This window comes from Macaca mulatta, chromosome 7 (assembly GCF_049350105.2).
Source record: "Macaca mulatta isolate MMU2019108-1 chromosome 7, T2T-MMU8v2.0, whole genome shotgun sequence".
Lineage (NCBI taxonomy): Eukaryota > Metazoa > Chordata > Mammalia > Primates > Cercopithecidae > Macaca > Macaca mulatta.
In genome coordinates, this window is record NC_133412.1 from 92,631,200 (window position 1) to 92,649,501 (window position 18,302).

Consider the following 18,302-nt stretch of genomic DNA (forward strand, 5'->3'; position numbering starts at 1 on the left):
TGGGGAAGTAAGTAGGCTATCAATAATAAATGATGAACAAAGTAACCCACACACCTGGAGATTTCATCATGCCTGACCATACAAATCTAGAGAAGGCAAATATTTTGGCACATATAAATCTGATTCTCCTTGTATGAGTAAATCTTTTTCAAAGTGTAATGCTTGATCAAAGTTATATAATGTGCAGAGTTGGCAAATTTTCAGCATATTTTTAGAGTGTAACTTGTTAATTTGATTACTTAAAGATAAATTTGTCATTTTATACTTGATTAACTGGATAATGGTATATATAATTCTGCTTGAATTACTAAAATAAATGCAGCTATATATACTAATATAAATCCAGCTTATATAATCTGGCAGATCTGTAATTATTTTCCTTTTGTCACCTGGAGAAATGAACATGATTCATTACTGCAAATTTCCATCCTCAGATGATTTATTCCCCAGCCTTTGTTATGGTCATTGGTCACAAATGGCCCGTAGTTAAAGCATTCTTAATTGGTGGGAGACAGGGTATATTTATATCTTAACTCCAAGGAAGACTCAAATCTGAAGTTCTCTAACTTTAAGATAATGCTTTTCCCGAATTATTTTTAAGGGGAAGAAGAAAGATGATTAAATCATCTCTGGGATAAAATATGTGTATTTTCAATAGCTCCATTTAAGTATAGTAGATGTAAAATATAAATTGGGTGAGCTACAGTGTCAGCACTGAGCATCTTAACTCCAGGTTAGTAAAGAACTTTTGTAATAAATATGAACATGCATGAGATATAAGTTGAATAGAGACTATTATATTATCTTATATATTAAATCATTGGATTACATCATAATAACTTTCAAGTTAAAATTAATGTTTTTCATTATCAGTTGAATTTATATTTTAATTTAAAAATACAATTGGTTTGTATACAAAATCAATGTCATTTTCTGATTACAAACTTAATGTTTATTTGCTTTTAGATGATTTACACATCATAAAGAGTTCTCAGAAATTAGAACTATAATTGAGACTTTTATTACATTTCTTTTAATATCCATTTTAAAAGCCTTATGGAGGTATAATTTATATATCATAAAGTTCACTTATTTTTACATGTACAATTCAGTGATTTTTCGTGTATTTACAGAGTTGTACAACCATCACCAGTATCTAACTGTAGAACATCTTTGATTCAGTAGCAAATTGAGTTCCTTTATGTTTGTTTCCCGAGTTTTCCATTTGATTATTTCAACATTCTGTTCACTTAATCTTCATAAAACAGTATATTAAATACAATTATATTTTAGATTTACAAGTGAAATTTTTCAGGGGCATAAAAAGGAAAAAGTGTAGCTCTATGACCCGTGATGTGTGTGCTAGAATGGGTATCAGAAGAATCTAAGTAAAATTCCTAAGAATGCTTGCTTTGTGATTATGTCCCTTGTGCCCACTGGGGATTTTGGCTTCAGATTTAAAATTTCAGACTAAAGATGGGTAGCATCTAATTGTCAAAAAAAAGTGTTACAATTAAATGATTTAACGTAATGCTTTTATAAAAATTCAGGGAGAACCAAAGGAATTTTGAATTTTCGTTATCTTGACAACAGTCTGGGTGAGATGGGTGCTATTTGAGTGGACTAAAGAAGATATGATAATCATTAATCCCTTTAGATTCTAAAAATCTATTACTGTATCAAATTCTCACTGTTACGCTATTTCACAACTAGAATAAGTTACCTTATTTCCCTGTAGAAGCCTTACAAGACTTTTCTTTTATGGTATATTCTTCAGTTTTATAAAGGAACAACATTAAAAAGCTCATATGAAGGAGAGTCCTGCATCTTTTTTGTAATTTATCATGAAGGATTCTATGTGATACCCCTTATAAAAAGGTTTATACAGTATTTTCTTCTCAGTGAGAAGAGTGAGACTCCAGTTTATTGCTCATAAAAAATAACTAATAATGGAACCTGTGAATTCTGTTCCATTTCATCTGCAAACTCAGAGCTACATTTTAAAATAACATGATGAACTTATTAGTCAATCATGTGTAATAGTGAAACCCCCCCCAAAAAAATTATTTCATTGGTTTTATGCTCTGATCCTTGTTGAGAGGTCTTGGAAATATCTTTTTCATTGAAAGTCATCCTAACTACATTTTTATACGCATTAATCATCCTCCCTTTATCCTCCAACCCTCCCCACTACCCTTCCCATTGTCTAGTAACCATTTTTATACTCTCTATATCCATCAGTTTATTTTGTTTAGCTTCCACATAATAATTTAAAGTATTTTTTAAAAGACAGTCATTCTAAATCATTTCAGAGAAAGTTTATAAATAATAAATCTATCTATAAATCAATTAAATCAATGGTTTTTTATCCCAAATGCAATTAATTTAAAAATGATAAGAGCAAAAATAAAAATCTGTGGGGTGAAGAAACTAAATAAAACCTAGGTTAAGTGATTTATTTCTTCTTGTATTGATTGGTTTTTATGCCAAATAAAGTGAGATGAAAACAACGTGTTAGTGTCTTATAGATACAGTCTGAATGAATGAGTGTGTAAGTGAGTAAATGAATAAGGAAGTAGATAGCTTGACTACTGCCAGGAGAGGTCCTGGAAGGGACTGAGATTTTCAGAATTCCAAAGGAAATATTACGGAGATAACCAAGTTTGTAAAATAATTTAAAAATAATTGAGCAAACATTTCGAATAGGTGATTTTATAGTGGTCGGAAAAAAAAAGAAATATTCCAAGCAGATTTAATATGGGAGAAATCTCAACATTATGGCTCTATAGGAAGCCATTTCTTGAGCTGAAATTTAACTGGAGAATAAGATATGAATGCCCTGAACCAGATCTGGATCCTTTTTCACTCACTTAATTAAAAGCACTACAACACATTTTACCATAAATATTTTTATTCATTTTTGAGAAAAAAATTATAACACATTAAAAGCATGATTATAAAGAAATGTGTTAATAATATAATACTGTATGTCTCTGTTAGACTGATAATTATCAGTCTACACTCTTCTCTCTTCCTCCTTTCACCTTTTATCTCTTGTTTGCTGGTTACAGCCCATATTTCCAGAATATTGAAATATTCTATAAGTCTGTAAGTAAATCATTTCAGATTTGTGCTATCTGCAAACTTGCAAATTATGTCATATCCAGGTTGTTGATGAAGGGCAAGGAAGAGGAAAGAGTCCTGTGGCCTGCAATTATAGGCTGTCCTCCCTGATAGCAATGATTAACACTTTAGATTAAAACTTTATGAAACTGAGCTATTATTTAGATCAAATTTTCCTCAAAGATGTCATGTGAGAATATAAGAAGAGCCATTCTACAACTCACATATAACACAATAAATGAGGCTTTTATAGCATTACTAAGCAACATACATAACTTGGGTACACGATTTGGGAGCTCGTCTGTATTTATACATCATCCCCCGCCCATAGTTGTTATATCCAAAACATGCGTTTTAGCTTAAAGTAATTTTTCTCCTTTAAATTTTGTCATTGAGAAACAAAATTTGCTTCTCTTGGATTCAGGAGAAAGACATGTTAATCATATTTAGATACGTAGATACATCTACCTATCAACATGCCTTTGCTAGGTTTTGTTTTATGTTTGTGTGTGTAAATGAGAGAGAGGAAGAGGAAGAGACAATAATGTACATTCAGTTGTCCATGTTTTACGTGTTGACGTTATTTTTAAGTGAAGCTTTAACTTCAATATTTAGTGCTTAAGAATAATTAATTACCCACTGGGCAGTGATATCGACACAGATAGTGAGAAGATAGTACCCCTGAAAAAATCTTCACCTTCTCAGTCCTCTTAAGGAATTTTGGTTCACCTACTGCACTTGATTGATCCATGTTTTTATATGGACAAAGGCCACGGAAAGAAGGGGAAAAAAAAAGTTCCTACAACTCTCACCTATGCAGAAGTCTTCCAGAATGTCTAATTGCCCCTCAGGAATCACTGAAGTGTGAAAAAGGCAAATATACATGCTTGGTAGTATATGACATTCTATATTTTACAGTATCTCTTGCAAGTTAAAAATTATACAGAGATAGCACTCAGTTGATCACTTTCATGTGCCAAGCAATTGACAGGCACTTTTGCTTACTTCTTTTCTTCCTTCCTCTCCCTCTCTCTTTCTTTCTAATTGACAAATAAAAACTATATACCTTTATAATGTACAACATGATGTTTTCATATATGTAAACATTATGGAATGGCTAAATCACATACTTATTTTCTGTGATGAGAATACAAAATCTATTCTCTCAGTGATTTTCAAGTGTATAATATATTGCTATTATCTATAATCACAATGATGAGATCACTTGAATTTTTCCTTCTGTCTAATTGAAACTTTGTTCTTTGACAAACTTATCCCTCATCCTCCTCCTTCCCAGTCTCTGGTAACCACCATTTTACTTTCTATTTATGTAAATTTGACTTTTTTATATTCCACATATTAAGTGACATCATTTGATATTTGTCTTTCTGTGCCTGGCTTACTTCACTTAACACAATGTCCTTGAGGTGTTGTTGCAAATGACAGGATTTTTTCTTTATTTAGATTACAAACAAAGTCTGAAACTCGAGGCAATGCACATGCAGAACTATTCCTTGGTGTCAGAATTTGCGTTGCATGGACTCTGCACTTCACGACATCTTCAAAATTTGTTCTTTATATTTTTCTTCGGGATCTATGTGGCCATTATGCTGGGTAACCTTCTCATTTTGGTCACTGTAATTTCTGATCCCCGCCTGCATTCCTCCCCTATGTACTTCCTGCTGGGGAACCTATCTTTCCTGGACATGTGGTTGGCTTCATTTGCCACTCCCAAGATGATCAGGGATTTCCTTAGTGATCGAAAACTCATCTCCTTTGGAGGATGTATGGCTCAAATCTTCTTCTTGCACTTTACTGGTGGGGCTGAGATGGTGCTCCTGGTTTCCATGGCCTATGACAGATATGTAGCCATATGCAAACCCTTGCATTACATGACTTTGATGAGTTGGCAGACTTGCATCAAGCTGGTGCTGGCTTCATGGGTCATTGGATTTGTGCACTCCATCAGTCAAGTGGCTTTCACTGCAAATTTACCTTACTGTGGCCCCAGTGAGGTAGACAGCTTCTTCTGTGACCTCCCTCTGGTGATCAAACTTGCCTGCATGGACACCTATGTCTTGGGTATAATTATGATCTCAGACAGTGGGTTGCTTTCCTTGAGCTGTTTTCTGCTCCTCCTGATCTCCTACGCTGTGATCCTCCTCACTGTCAGACAGCGTGCTGCCGGTAGCACATCCAAAGCACTCTCCACTTGCTCTGCACATATCATGGTAGTGACGCTGTTCTTTGGCCCTTGCATTTTTATTTATGTGTGGCCTTTCAGTAGGTTTTCTGTTGACAAGCTGCTGTCTGTGTTTTATACCATTTTTACTCCACTCCTGAACCCCATTATCTACACACTGAGAAATGAGGAGATGAAAGCAGCTATGAAGAAACTGCAAAACCGACTCATGACTTTTCAATGAATTCCAGCCTTCCATAGTGTGACATGTTTCTACTCATACAGGGGATATAATTTCTTTAATATAACTCTGCTCAAAGATTTCATTCTGACACTACATTGATATAATTTGTAATGTGTTATATTACAGGGAAAGAGTTGATTTCAACAAAAAAAATCATTTTATTTTATATTACAAATTTGTAAATATAATGTATTACATATATACATAATGTATGTATTTATATAACAAATATATACACGTATTTATATATTTTTTGTATATATATACAAAGCTTAAAATATATATACATACATACATGTATATATGTAATATAAAATATGTCATTTATTCAGAGAAGCTATATATATTACTATATATTCAGAGAAATGATATATACATCATTTATTCAGAGAAACAGTTGATTTCAACAAAAATATATCATTTTATTTTATATTACAAATATATACTTACATGTATGTATGCATATGTGTATTTTACATACACAGAAATATACATATACATGCATGCATGTATATGTATATATGTAATGTATCTATGTATGTGTATATATTAGTAAAATAAGATAAAATGATATATATATCTGTGAAAATATATCTGTGTGTGTATATACACACACACATAACACATATGTATATATATCTTCAACTCCACACATATATTTTGGAATGAACTCTGCATTTTCTAAAACCAGATTTATCTTACTAGTTTATTCTGCCCCAAAAGTTAATATGAAAAGACATTTTTATTTCCTAATCATAGCTCAGTACTGCAAAGTGCATTATTCAAAACACGAGACATTAGGCACAGGGAGGCATGCCTGGGATTAAGTAATGCCCAGCAAATATTTGTCCTAATTTTGGAAGCTTGAAAGGAGAGAAAAGACAGCACCATTTCAAGATCTTATTGATTTTAAAAATATACTTTTCCTAGTAGATGTGTGTTATACTGAACACTTTTATTTAAAAAATGAATACATTCCAGTGATTTTCATTACAGAAATCCATTTTAACATTGAAAAATCCATATTTTACAGCTAAATATTTTATAATGTAAACATAAATGATAGTGTTACATTTAATACATATTCAATTATTAAATTAACACATTTTCACCCAAAGTAGATTTTCAATAAACACTGCATCTCTTTCTGATTTGATTCTGTCTCCTGGGGAGTCATTTATCAGGAAGCGTATGTTTGAATGCCACAGATGCAGATGTGCTGAATTTTTACATGTCCATGGATCTTAAGAAGACAATTATAAACAAGAGTTAAATTTCATTTTTACTAAATTAACGTGCAGGGAACTCAAGCAATTTTCTCCTGGGTTGACTGTGAGATATTAAACCAAAGGAGAAAACTGAGTAATGATTGAGTTACTTAAGCAATTGAATGGAACAACCAATGACTTTGGATATTGTATTCAATCCAGGAAGGCATGCTTCTGGGTACTTACAACTTGCCCTATAATTGCAATCCAAACATATGCATAAATATAAAAGAACACAGAAGGAAAACAATTTCTGCCTTAAGATAAAGTCCCCTTGCCTATTATAATACTCTTTTTTTTATTTTATAGACTTTGAACATAGTCAAGTTTTACAATCAATTACACCTATATATGTGAACATTAACAAAAACTTAAAGAGAAATCAAGATCTGCCTTAAAAGTAATTTTCTTTGTTGTTATTGATGTAATACTGATCACTGACTTGCTGCAGACTTTGGACATAATTTTTTAATCAAAATATAATAAATACTATATATATTTATTTATTCAATTATTATATGCTTTTCAAGTACCTACAACATTTCAGATTCCAGGCAATGATCTAGGAGTGAAGATAGAGTATTTAAGAACATACATTACCAGACACTTGGATCTTTTCAATTAGTGAAATAAAGACAAGTATACAGACAATCACAAAATATGAGGCAAAATGAAAACTATGATAGAAATAAACAGGATATCCTCTGAAGGCCCATCAAAGAGAAACCTAATCCAATGCTGATTTTTAGGAAGACTTTATTCCTTCAACTTTTCTCTGATTTTCTAGGATTCTTTCTTATTAAATTTTATATATATAATTATATATTTAAAATATATTTATATATAATATATAGTGTGTATATGCTTTATGCACTATAAATACATATGATATATTGTATGTATATATAATGTGTGTATGTGTATATAAATATATATATATAGTTGGTGTGTGTGTGTATTTAGCATAGGAATAGTCATGTAGTAAATGCCCAAATATATACGAGATCCCATGAGGTGTTTCTGAGTTCTCAGAACTATCCAATGGCTCATGCTCCATTCCTAATCTCTGCTCAACTCTCCACATTGCTTTGTCCAGATCCATAAAGATAAATGTGGATCATTGCACTCTCTAGGCACAGACATTCCTGGGGTTTATCTAGTAGTTTGGACTGAGTAAACCTGACTATTGATAGGTTAGTGAAACTTGAGAGAAATCACCAGTTTTTGTTTTTCACAAACAATGTGCATTTGCAGAGAACTTGTCACCGTCAGTTCATAAGAAGCCACAGATTTCAAATTAGAGGAAGCTTCCTGAATTGTGAGGAAGCATTTACAAAGCTCATTTTCTGATTTTGAAATGAGGTAAGTTAAATACATATTACAGTGAATGTTTCAAAGTGCAAATAATATGGTTCCATAATTGGCCAGCTGAATTTGAACGTTAGGAACCAATGCCAGAAATCTGCTTTTTACTATAAATTGCCTCAGGTGATTCTCATTCACTGTTATGACTGAGAACCACTGAATAATTGCTGATGTTATCTGCAGGAGTAAATGCTATTAAGGAATGGTTGGAAGGGTTTTCTTAACGTATAAGTCTCTATTAATGGACCAGGATGCATTTTCATAATTAAATATCCTAGAAATCCATCATTAGGATATACTAATTTTTTAAAAACACAACCTCCTAAGATACATTATTGATGGTTATAAGACCAGGTCAATGATAAGTTTCTGTGAAATTGAAGGAATCTTAAATATCCCTCCATGTCTCTAACTGCAATCATTAAGATATCTGCTGCTTCCTCTCCTAATTCTCTTTGATATATTCATGCTTTTCTTCAACATGAATATTAAAACAATGTTAAAATCAAATTATTTTGTCTGAAGACTTTTATTAATGTAAGTCATTTTAAATGCTAAATTTTCATAAGAGAGTTTCAAATTTAAGGGTTTTCTTTTTTTTTCTTTTTTCTTTTTTTTTTTTTTTTTGAGGCAGAGTCTTGCTCTGTCACCCAGGTTGGAGTGTAGTGGCATGATCTTGGATCCCTGCAAGCTCTACCTCCCAGGTTCATGCCATTCTCCTGCCTCAGCCTCCCAAGTAGCTGGGACTACAGGCGCCCACCACCACGCCTGGCTAATATTTTGTATTTTTAGTAGAGGGGGGTTTCACCGTGTTAGCCAGGATGGTCTCGATCTCATGACCTCATGATCCGCCCTCCTCGGTCTCCCCAGGTACTGGGATTACAGGTGTGAGCCACCACGCCCGGCCTAAGGGTTTTCGTATGAAGTAAAATGTCTTTCCTATAAATGCGCAAACTATTTTTTTCACTTAATTTCTTCCTATTTGAACTCAGAAGCAGTTTGAAGAGGATGAGGTCAGAAAGACTTTTAAGAAAATGTATCCCCAAACATTGGCTTTTGTGGCTCCCTCCATCATGAGTGACCTGTGGATCATGCACAGGGTAGTGACTAACTTCTGCAACTCTAAGATTTCATTTAAGCAACCTTTTCTCCCCAGTATCCAATATCTAGAATCTGATGTTCTATCTAGGAATGGTATGCTTGCATTATATTTTGCAACATTTGGTGGCTCTGTGTTTAAAATAAAAAGCTTTTAAAAGTCAATTGTATTTCTATATACTGGAAATGCAAAAATGAAATGTAACCAAAAGAAGAGCACTAAAACAATGATACATGGAACAATATCAAAAAAGATTAATAATATCAGCACTTAGTGGTATACATTTTCGTCTCAGTATTCCTTTTGTTTTGTCCTCTGAATTTTGGTATATTATATTTTCATTTTAATTCAGTTTAATGTATTTTTTATTTCATTTCAATTTTGTTTCTATGACCATGTCTTATTTATAAATGATTTGGCTTGTTTCCAAGTGTTTGGAGATTGTCTCATCTTTCTATTCTTACTTTATAGTCTGAATGAATCACAGCTAGAGAGCATCTTCCATATGATTTCAATTATTTTACATTTTTTTAGTTTGTTTTCAAAGCTGTATACTTTTATTTTGATGGCTTCTGGCAAATGTCATGCAATTTTAATATTGTTTTTTACTTTTATTTTAAGTTCAGGGGTCCATGTGCAGGTTTGTTACACAAGTAAACTCGTGTCAAGGGGGTTTGTTGTATAGATTATTTCATCACATAGGTATTAATCCTAGTACCCATTAGTTATTTTTCCTGATCCCCTCACTCTTCCTACCCTTCATCCTCCAATAAGCCCCAATGTCTGTTCCTCTCTATGTGTCCACTTGTTCTCATCATTTAGCTTCCACTTATAAGTGAGAATATGTGGTATTTGGTTTTCTGTAACTGTGTTTGCCAAGGATAATCGCCTCCAGCTCCATCCATGTCTCTGCAAAGGACATGATCTCGTTCTTTTTATGGCTACATAGTATTCCATGGTGTATATGTACCACGTTTCTTTATCCAGTCTATCATTGATGGACATTTAGGTTGTTGTGTTACGTTTCAGGATATAACCTATCTTGGTAAATGTTCTGTGGGTGTTTGAAAAGGATGTGCATTCTGATGTCATTGATGGAGTGTCCTAAAAATGTCAATTAGGTCATGTTGGTTGTTAGTGTTGTTGAATTCTTCTATATACTTAATGAACTATCTCTATTAATTGTGTAAAGAGGCATGTTGAAGTATCTAATTATAATTGTAGATTTGTCTATTTGTTCTTTCAGTCTTATCAGTTTTTGTTTAACATAATTTGTCGCTAACTTGTTTGGTACATACATATTTAGAATTGCTATGGCTTGTCCCTTTTATCATTGTGTTATATCTTACTCTGTCCCTGGTAATTTTCTTTGCTCTGAAGAAAGCTGATACTAGCACAGTTACTCTAGCGTCTTTTTTTGCATGGTGCATCTTATTTCATCTTTTTATTTTTCACACACCTGTGTCATTATATTTGAATTGAGTTTCTTCTAGATGGCATGTAAAAGGTCATTTTTTTCTACTTTGCCAATCTCTGTCTTTAAATTGGTGAATTTAAACCATTTATATCTAAAGTAATGTCGATATGTTAGGATTAAGTCACCTATTTTATTTTTGATTTTGGTTTCTTCCCTCATTTTTAATTTGTTCTATTTTCCCTACTATCCTGTGGGTGACTGTAATGTTTTTTTAGAATTTTATTTTGATCTATCTATAGAGTTTTTGGTGTATCTCTTTCTACAGGTTTCTTAGTGGTCATTCTAGCTATTACATTATGTAACCAATTTACCAGTTCAAATACAGTATAGAAATCTCATTCTTTCAGTCTCTTTATCCTCCCATACTTTAAATACAAAATTTTCCTAACTATTTATATATATTGGGTACAACAATAAATAATGCAATAAGTTTTGCTTTAACTGTCAAATTCAATTTGGAAAACTCAAGAGAAGTAAAGGCTATTGTATCTACACATATGTTTCTTTTTATTGTTTTATCTTTTGGTGTTCTAGGATTCTTACATTTTCAATGTTTATTGTTTTGTCTTGAAGTTTGCTGATTCTTCCCTCTGTCCTCCCAAGTATGCTTTTAATTCCATTCACTGAGGTGTCCTTCTTGCTTGCTTTTCTGTATTTCTTCTTCCTTTTTTCTTCCCTCCCTCCCTCCCTCCCTCCCTTCCTTCCTTCCTTCCTTCTCCTTCCTTCCCTCCTTCCCTCTTTCCCTCCTTCCCTTCCTCCTTCCCTCCTTCTTTTCCTCCCTCCCTACCTCCCTTCCTTCTGTCTCTCTCTCTTTTTCTTTCTTTCTGTTATATTTTTCAGTTCTATAATAAAACCTCCACTTCCATTTGTTTTTTTATGTCTTCTATTTATTTGCTGAGACTTTTTATTTTGTATTTCCTTCAAATATGCTTGTAATTTCTCAATGAAGAATTTTATGATAATTTTAGTATCTGTTTTATCTTAGAATTGGCATCTATTCACTGTTTTTTCATTCTAGCTGAGATTTTTCTGGTTTGTATGGTGGGAGTTTTTGTTTTTGTTTTTTAAATTAAATCCTAAATTTTTCAATGTAATGAGACTCTGGATACTATTAAAATCTTTTGTTTTATCAGGCTTCATCTGACACTATGCCATCTGCAAAATGGAAGTAGAAATTAGATTCCCCTCTTGGCCTCTGTTGATTCTATAGAGAAGGCCCAGCAGGGTGCCTCATTACTGCTGGGCAGAGGTGAGGGTCCAAGCTCCTTACTATGTCTCTGCTGGCTGGGAAGGAAAAGGTCATCTTCTTATTACTCCCTATATGACCTCCACTGACACTGTGGTGACGGGGGTACTCTTTACTGCTGGAAAGTGTTGATGAACTGGCTTCCAACTCAACCTTCTTTGATATCACCTTGGCAGTGAGGAGAAATTTACCTCACTGGATGGAGTAGAATTGCCAGCTCTTCACATAGCCTCTAATGACACCAATGGGAAGAGGGTTATTACTACCAGAAAGGTTAGAAATCTGGACTCCTTACTTTATTTTGGGGGAAGATAGGCCATCGCTTATTTGTGGCCTTTTGTGGATGGTGAACAGTTATTGTCTTGAAGTTTTCTATCTTTCCAGGCTTCTTTTTTTCTTGTCCTCTGGTTAGAGATAGCAGGCTGCTTCTTCTTTTTTTTTTTTTTTTTTTTTTTGGCGAGGGGGCGTGGGGGTACTATTTATGTCTGCGTCTGTTGGTGTGTTTTTGGGCTGCTGGTTTCTCCAACACCCAATTGGACTTATATGAGGCAAATTAAAAGAAATAAAAAATGCAAAAAGGGAAATTACCATGCCATGTATTGGGTCTTGAAGTTTCTACCTGATTTGCTGCTTCTATCTTTCAGAGTTTCTTTTTTTTTTTTAATGTTTGCATTTTATAATATCCAGAGTTTTTAGTTGTGCCTAGTAGCATGCGTAGGGGAAAGTGTATCTACTCCATTTTACTCCAGAACTGGGAGGCTACAATTTATTTTCAGACTATTGACTTTCTCATATTCTGTGATTATGCTAACTTAATTTATTAATTCGATTTTCTGTACATTTTCTTGAGTTATCTATATATGTATACTGTGACATTTGTTAATAATGAATATTTGATTGCTTCCTCTCCATTTCTTACACCGTTTTATTTTTTCTTGTCTCATTACACTGCCTAAGTCTCCAGAATAATGTTGAATTATGGTGGCAATATCAAGTATTATTTGTTTCTTAGTTTCAGCATGAAAGTCCTTAATATTTCAACAGTGAGCATAATATTTATTTTAGAATGTTTTTGTGGATACTCTTTATCAGATTAAGGATTCCCTAGCATAAGGTTACTTGGGATTCGTAGTTTGCAAATTTGATATCTTTTTTTAATAAATTGGTATTGAATTTTGCAATAATTTACATCTATCAATTTGTAAACATAGTTAATTACATGGATTGATTTTTGAATTTTCAACTAGTCTTACAAATCTGGAGTAAGACAAGTGGTTCATATTGTATTATCTTTTTATGTATCAATAGATATAATTTGCTAATTATTTAATTAATCATTATATTTATGTTCATAGGTGAGATTAATTTATAATTAATTTATTATTATAACATGGTCAGATTTTGAAATTTAAAACATGCTGGTAACAAAAAGAAATAAAAAGTATTCTCTATTTTTTTACTCACAGGAAGAGTTTGTATAACGTTGGTGCTATGTTTTTCTTGTATATTTAAAGAATTCGCTAATGTAGGTTTTCTTTGTGGGAAGAAATTTAAGAATAGATTTAATATATTTAATGAATCCCAGTCTATTACAGATTTTCCAAGTCTTCTGCAGAGTGCCTTGAATAATCATATTTTAAAGAAGTTTTTCCAATTATTGAACTTATTGGTATAATTCATTTGGTCAATGCAATATGAGAAGATTCAAGAGCCAGGGTGAGATTCACCACGTGGCTGTTTTCCTACCCAAGCAATAATGAAATTACATGTGGAAGTAAATAATTCATCAGCATGAATCTATTGGTGACTACAAGAAGCAGAGATCAACGGCTGACATGCATCCCATATTATTATTGTGGCATTAATATAAAATAAACATTTGTTAAGTGAATAATATTTTAGGGATTGTTATTTCATTGTAAGCTGACCCACACTGTCAAAATTAGTAATTTTTAAAAAAATTCTGAGCTTCATATTTTATTTGAACAGGAACATTGTATGTTGGATTTTAGATGTAAATGTATCAATCATTAGATGTATTGCTATAAAATTTTAAAATTTGTTTAATTCAACCATTGTGGAAGATAGTGTGGTGATTCCTCAAAGACCTAGAACCAAAAATACCATTTGACCCAGCAATCCCATTACTGGGTATATACCCCCCAAAATACAAATCATTCTATTATAAAGATACATCCACACATATATTCATTGCAGCACTATTCACAATAGCAAAGACATGGAATCAACCCAAATGCCAATCAATGATAGATTGGATAAAGAAAATGTTTGCATATACACTATGGAATACTATGCAACCATAAAAAGGAGATCATGTCCTTTGCAGGGACATGGATGGAGCCAGAAGCCATTATCCTCAGCTAACTAAGTCAGGAACAGAAAACCAAACACCACATGTTCCCACTTACAGCTGAACAATGAGAACACATGGACACAGGGAAGAGAAAACCACACACCCAGGCCTGTCGGGGAGTGGGGAGAAGGAGGAGGGAGAGCATTAGGACAAATACCTAATGCCTGCGGGGCTTACAACCTAGATGATGGGTTGATAGGTGCAGCAAACCACCATGGCACATGTATAACTGTGTAACGTACCTGCACCTTCTGCACTTATATCCAAGAACTTAAAATAAAATAAAATACAAGTCTGGTGAATTCTTGCATCTTTAACATCTCTGAAAGCGTTTCTATGTCTCAATGAAATTTTTACAAGTTATTTTTACTAAATATGAGAAAAGAAAACCTCTCTAAAATATTTCTTCTGTTGTCAATGCCACATTGATGAGAGAAGATATAAAAGCTTCCCGCGTTTATTTAACACATTTTCATCCCATTTTATTTATTTTGTTTTAGGTATTTAAGTTAGTTTGGGAGTATAAAGATAATAAAGATATAAACTCAGTCATTAATAAATTTACCAAACCTCTTTAGCTTCTTTCTTTGTCATGCAGATTTGTTGCTACGATTGCTTTAAAATCCAAAGACTAAAAAAGCTGTAAGTACTTCAATATACTTCACAGTTCTTTTGTATTTTATATTTTAATTTTCATTCAGTTTCTTGTAAACTTGAATGTAGATTTAATTTTTTATCTTTAATTATAAAGATTTGGTAAACAGTAAACAGGCCTATGAATATGTCTTAATGTAACTTAAGGATACAACCAATGTCAATGAGGGTTTTTTTGACGACAATGACGACAGTAATATAAAATAAACTTCCCAAAAATTGACAAATGTGAAAATGTCATGAACTCATTTCTATATACTTTCAAGTATCCTGCACAAACTGGCAGATCAAACTGTTGTTGCAATATGGTAAGTCGGCCAATGTAGAACTTTACCTTCTATACCCTATATCATTGAAAAAATCAACTTTAATGAATAAATTATTTTTGAACTGTGTTATGAGGCAGGCACCATAGTAGACACATTCATGTCTGTTTTCATTTTTCATCTTCACACCAGCACTGAGAAGTACACATCATTTTATGCATGCTACATATGAGGAAATTAGGGCTTCAGTTTTTCAGGTTTACATGAATTGTAATTCAAAGAGGGATATTTGAACCCACAATATTGAGCAGCTGCTCTCTCCATTACATGTGATAAGGTGATGAAGCTAATGTATTTCATTAGCTTGTTGTTATATAGTCATAATTGAATTCACTCTAATATATCTAACTGATATTCTCTTAAATATGTACAGAAATAAATACATTTAAATTGACTGCAGATATCTACAGATGCTCCTCACTTATGATGGGTTTATGTCTGAATAAACCCATAGTAAGTTGAAAATACTGTAAGTAAAAAATGTATTTAATAAAACTAACCTACTGAACATGATAGCTTAGCCTAACCTCCCTCAAACATGCCCAGAACATTGACACTGGTCTATAGTTAGACAAAATCATCTAACACAAAGCATATTTTATAATAATAAAGTGTTGAATGTAATTTATGGAATGCTGTGCTGAAAGTGAAAAATGAAATGGTTATATGAATACTCAAAGTATGGTTTGTGCACCATCTTAAAGACAAAAAAATTATAAGGTGAATCATCATAACTCAGGGATCATCTGTAGTTAGAATAACTTAAAATTGAAGGAAAAAAATAAAGCAAGGTAGAGAAGGCAGTGAAGGCTTAGAAAAAGTGGTTTGTACCAGTTCTAAATGACAAACTAAATGGAAACAGTGGATGAAATAAAATTTGATGAGATGAATAGATGAGATGAAAAAAGAAAATCTGATAGAAAAACAGATTTGATTCAATAAAAAAGTAAACAGATTAGTTATAGTGTACAGTTGAATGATAAAGTCAGTAATAGGACTATTTGGATTTAATGAAATAAATTTAAAAACTAGGCAATTACCTTCTAACTCATTATTCAAAAAGTAATTATTTTAACCTCAGATTTTCTACTTTGAAAAATTCACATCAATGTCTCATGTCTCCTGGTCTCTCCACTTAAGTCCAGTTCTGACCCAGAGCTTCTGCATAGCTGACTTTACCTCCTTGTTCCGAAGTGTGTAGATGAGGGGGTTTAGCATTGGTGTAATAACATTGTAGAGTACAGACACCATCTTGTCCATAGAAAATGTAGAGAAAGGACGAGCGTAGATGAAAATACAGGGTCCAAAAAACAGTGTTACCACCATGAGGTGAGAGGCACACGTGGAAAGTGCCTTTCGCCTTCCTTCCTTGGAGCGAATCTTGACTAGGATAGTGGTGTAGGAGGAAATTAACACCACAAAGGAGCTGGTGGAGATCAACCCACTGTTAGATACCATAAGCAATTCAATGACAAAAGTGTCAGCACAGGCAAGTTTGATGACAGGGGGAACATCACAAAAAAAGTTGTCTACCTGGTTTGGCCCACAAAAGGGTAGACGGATAGTGAGAATGGTCTGGACAGTGGAGTGCACAAATCCTCCCATCCAGGAGGCAGCAACCAACACACAGCATAACCCCCGACTCATGACAGTGGTGTAGTGCAGGGGGCGACAGATTGCAACATAGCGATCGTAGGCCATCACTGTGAGCAGGAACATCTCAGCTGCCCCTACTAAATGGAGGAAGAAGAGTTGCACAATGCATTGGTCATAGGAAATGAGTTTCTCATGATTAAGAAAGTCAGCCAGAAGCTTAGGGGTCGTTACTGTTGAATAACATAGGTCCAGAAATGAGAGGTTGCCAAGAAGGAAATACATAGGTGATGAGTTCAGGTATTTATCAGATGCCACTGTGACCATGATGAGGACATTGCCCACCCAAGTGGACACATAGAAGAAAAGAAATAGAACAAATAGCCCTGCTTCAATAGATGATGTCTGTGAGAAGCCTGACAAGAAAAATTCTCTCACCACTTCTGTTTGGTTTTTATCCATTTGACCTGGTTCTACCTAGATCAAAGAGATTAAACAATAGGGCATTAGTGATATTTAAAATGAATGAGGTAATTCATATCAAATACAAGACTCTGCTCATTTCAAAAGAGAGATTTTTCATCCTCTAAGATACATCCTGATTAATTAGCTGAAAGAAATTATTTGCTCAAGCCTGTAATCCCAGCACTTTGGGAGGCCGAGACAGGCGGATCACGAGGTCAGGAGATCGAGACCATCCTGGCTAACACGGTGAAACCCCGTCTCTACTAAAAAATACAAAAAACTAGCCGGGCGAGGTGGCGGGCGCCTGTAGGGAGGCGGAGCTTGCAGTGAGCTGAGATCCGGCCACTGCACCCCAGCCTGGGCGACAGAGCAAGACTCTGTCTCAAAAAAAAAAAAAAAAAAAAAAGAAATTATTTTCTCCTTACCTAATATAAATGTATATTATTTCACCAACTGCAACCTTGTGACACTAACGAGATGGTCAATGTTAATTAGAACATGAAGTTACCTGGCTCCAAGCCGCTAACTTCCACATGATGCATTTCTCCTTTCCATCATTCAACACATTACTTCTCTCTCCTTTTCCACATTCAGTCTCAAGAAATGTTTTATTTTTCTGAAATATTATTTTTAATAAAAATATTTGGGAAAAAATAAAATCAAAGGTAGAATTTCAGATTCCAGTAAATGGACATTAGATCTGTAGAGCTTTTATTTGAGAAAAGGGAATCCCTGTACCCTTTGCCATCAAGAAAACTCTTGTAGGACTCTAACCTGTGCAAATAGCTACAGGAAAGATCACATTCCACTTGGGATTATTGCTAGTTCAATGACCTCTTACTATATTTTCTTTGATATGCCTCTCCAGCTTACCATATTCTATAAT

General features: G+C 33.6%; 2 protein-coding genes across 2 annotated transcripts; one reads left to right on the plus strand and one right to left on the minus strand.

Moving 5' to 3' along the window:
- Positions 1 to 565: 565 nt before the first annotated feature.
- On the plus strand, positions 566 to 5,667 carry OR4K14 (olfactory receptor family 4 subfamily K member 14). The gene is made up of 2 exons (XM_015143150.3): positions 566 to 733; positions 4,588 to 5,667. The coding sequence occupies exon 2, from the start codon at positions 4,617 to 4,619 to the stop codon at positions 5,547 to 5,549; it is 933 nt and encodes a 310-aa protein (XP_014998636.3). The 5' UTR covers positions 566 to 733; positions 4,588 to 4,616; the 3' UTR covers positions 5,550 to 5,667.
- A 10,804-nt stretch (positions 5,668 to 16,471) lies between these two features.
- LOC114679271 (olfactory receptor 4Q2) lies at positions 16,472 to 17,413 on the minus strand. Its single transcript, XM_028850555.2, has one exon. The coding sequence runs from the start codon at positions 17,411 to 17,413 to the stop codon at positions 16,472 to 16,474; it is 942 nt and encodes a 313-aa protein (XP_028706388.2).
- Positions 17,414 to 18,302: the final 889 nt, after the last annotated feature.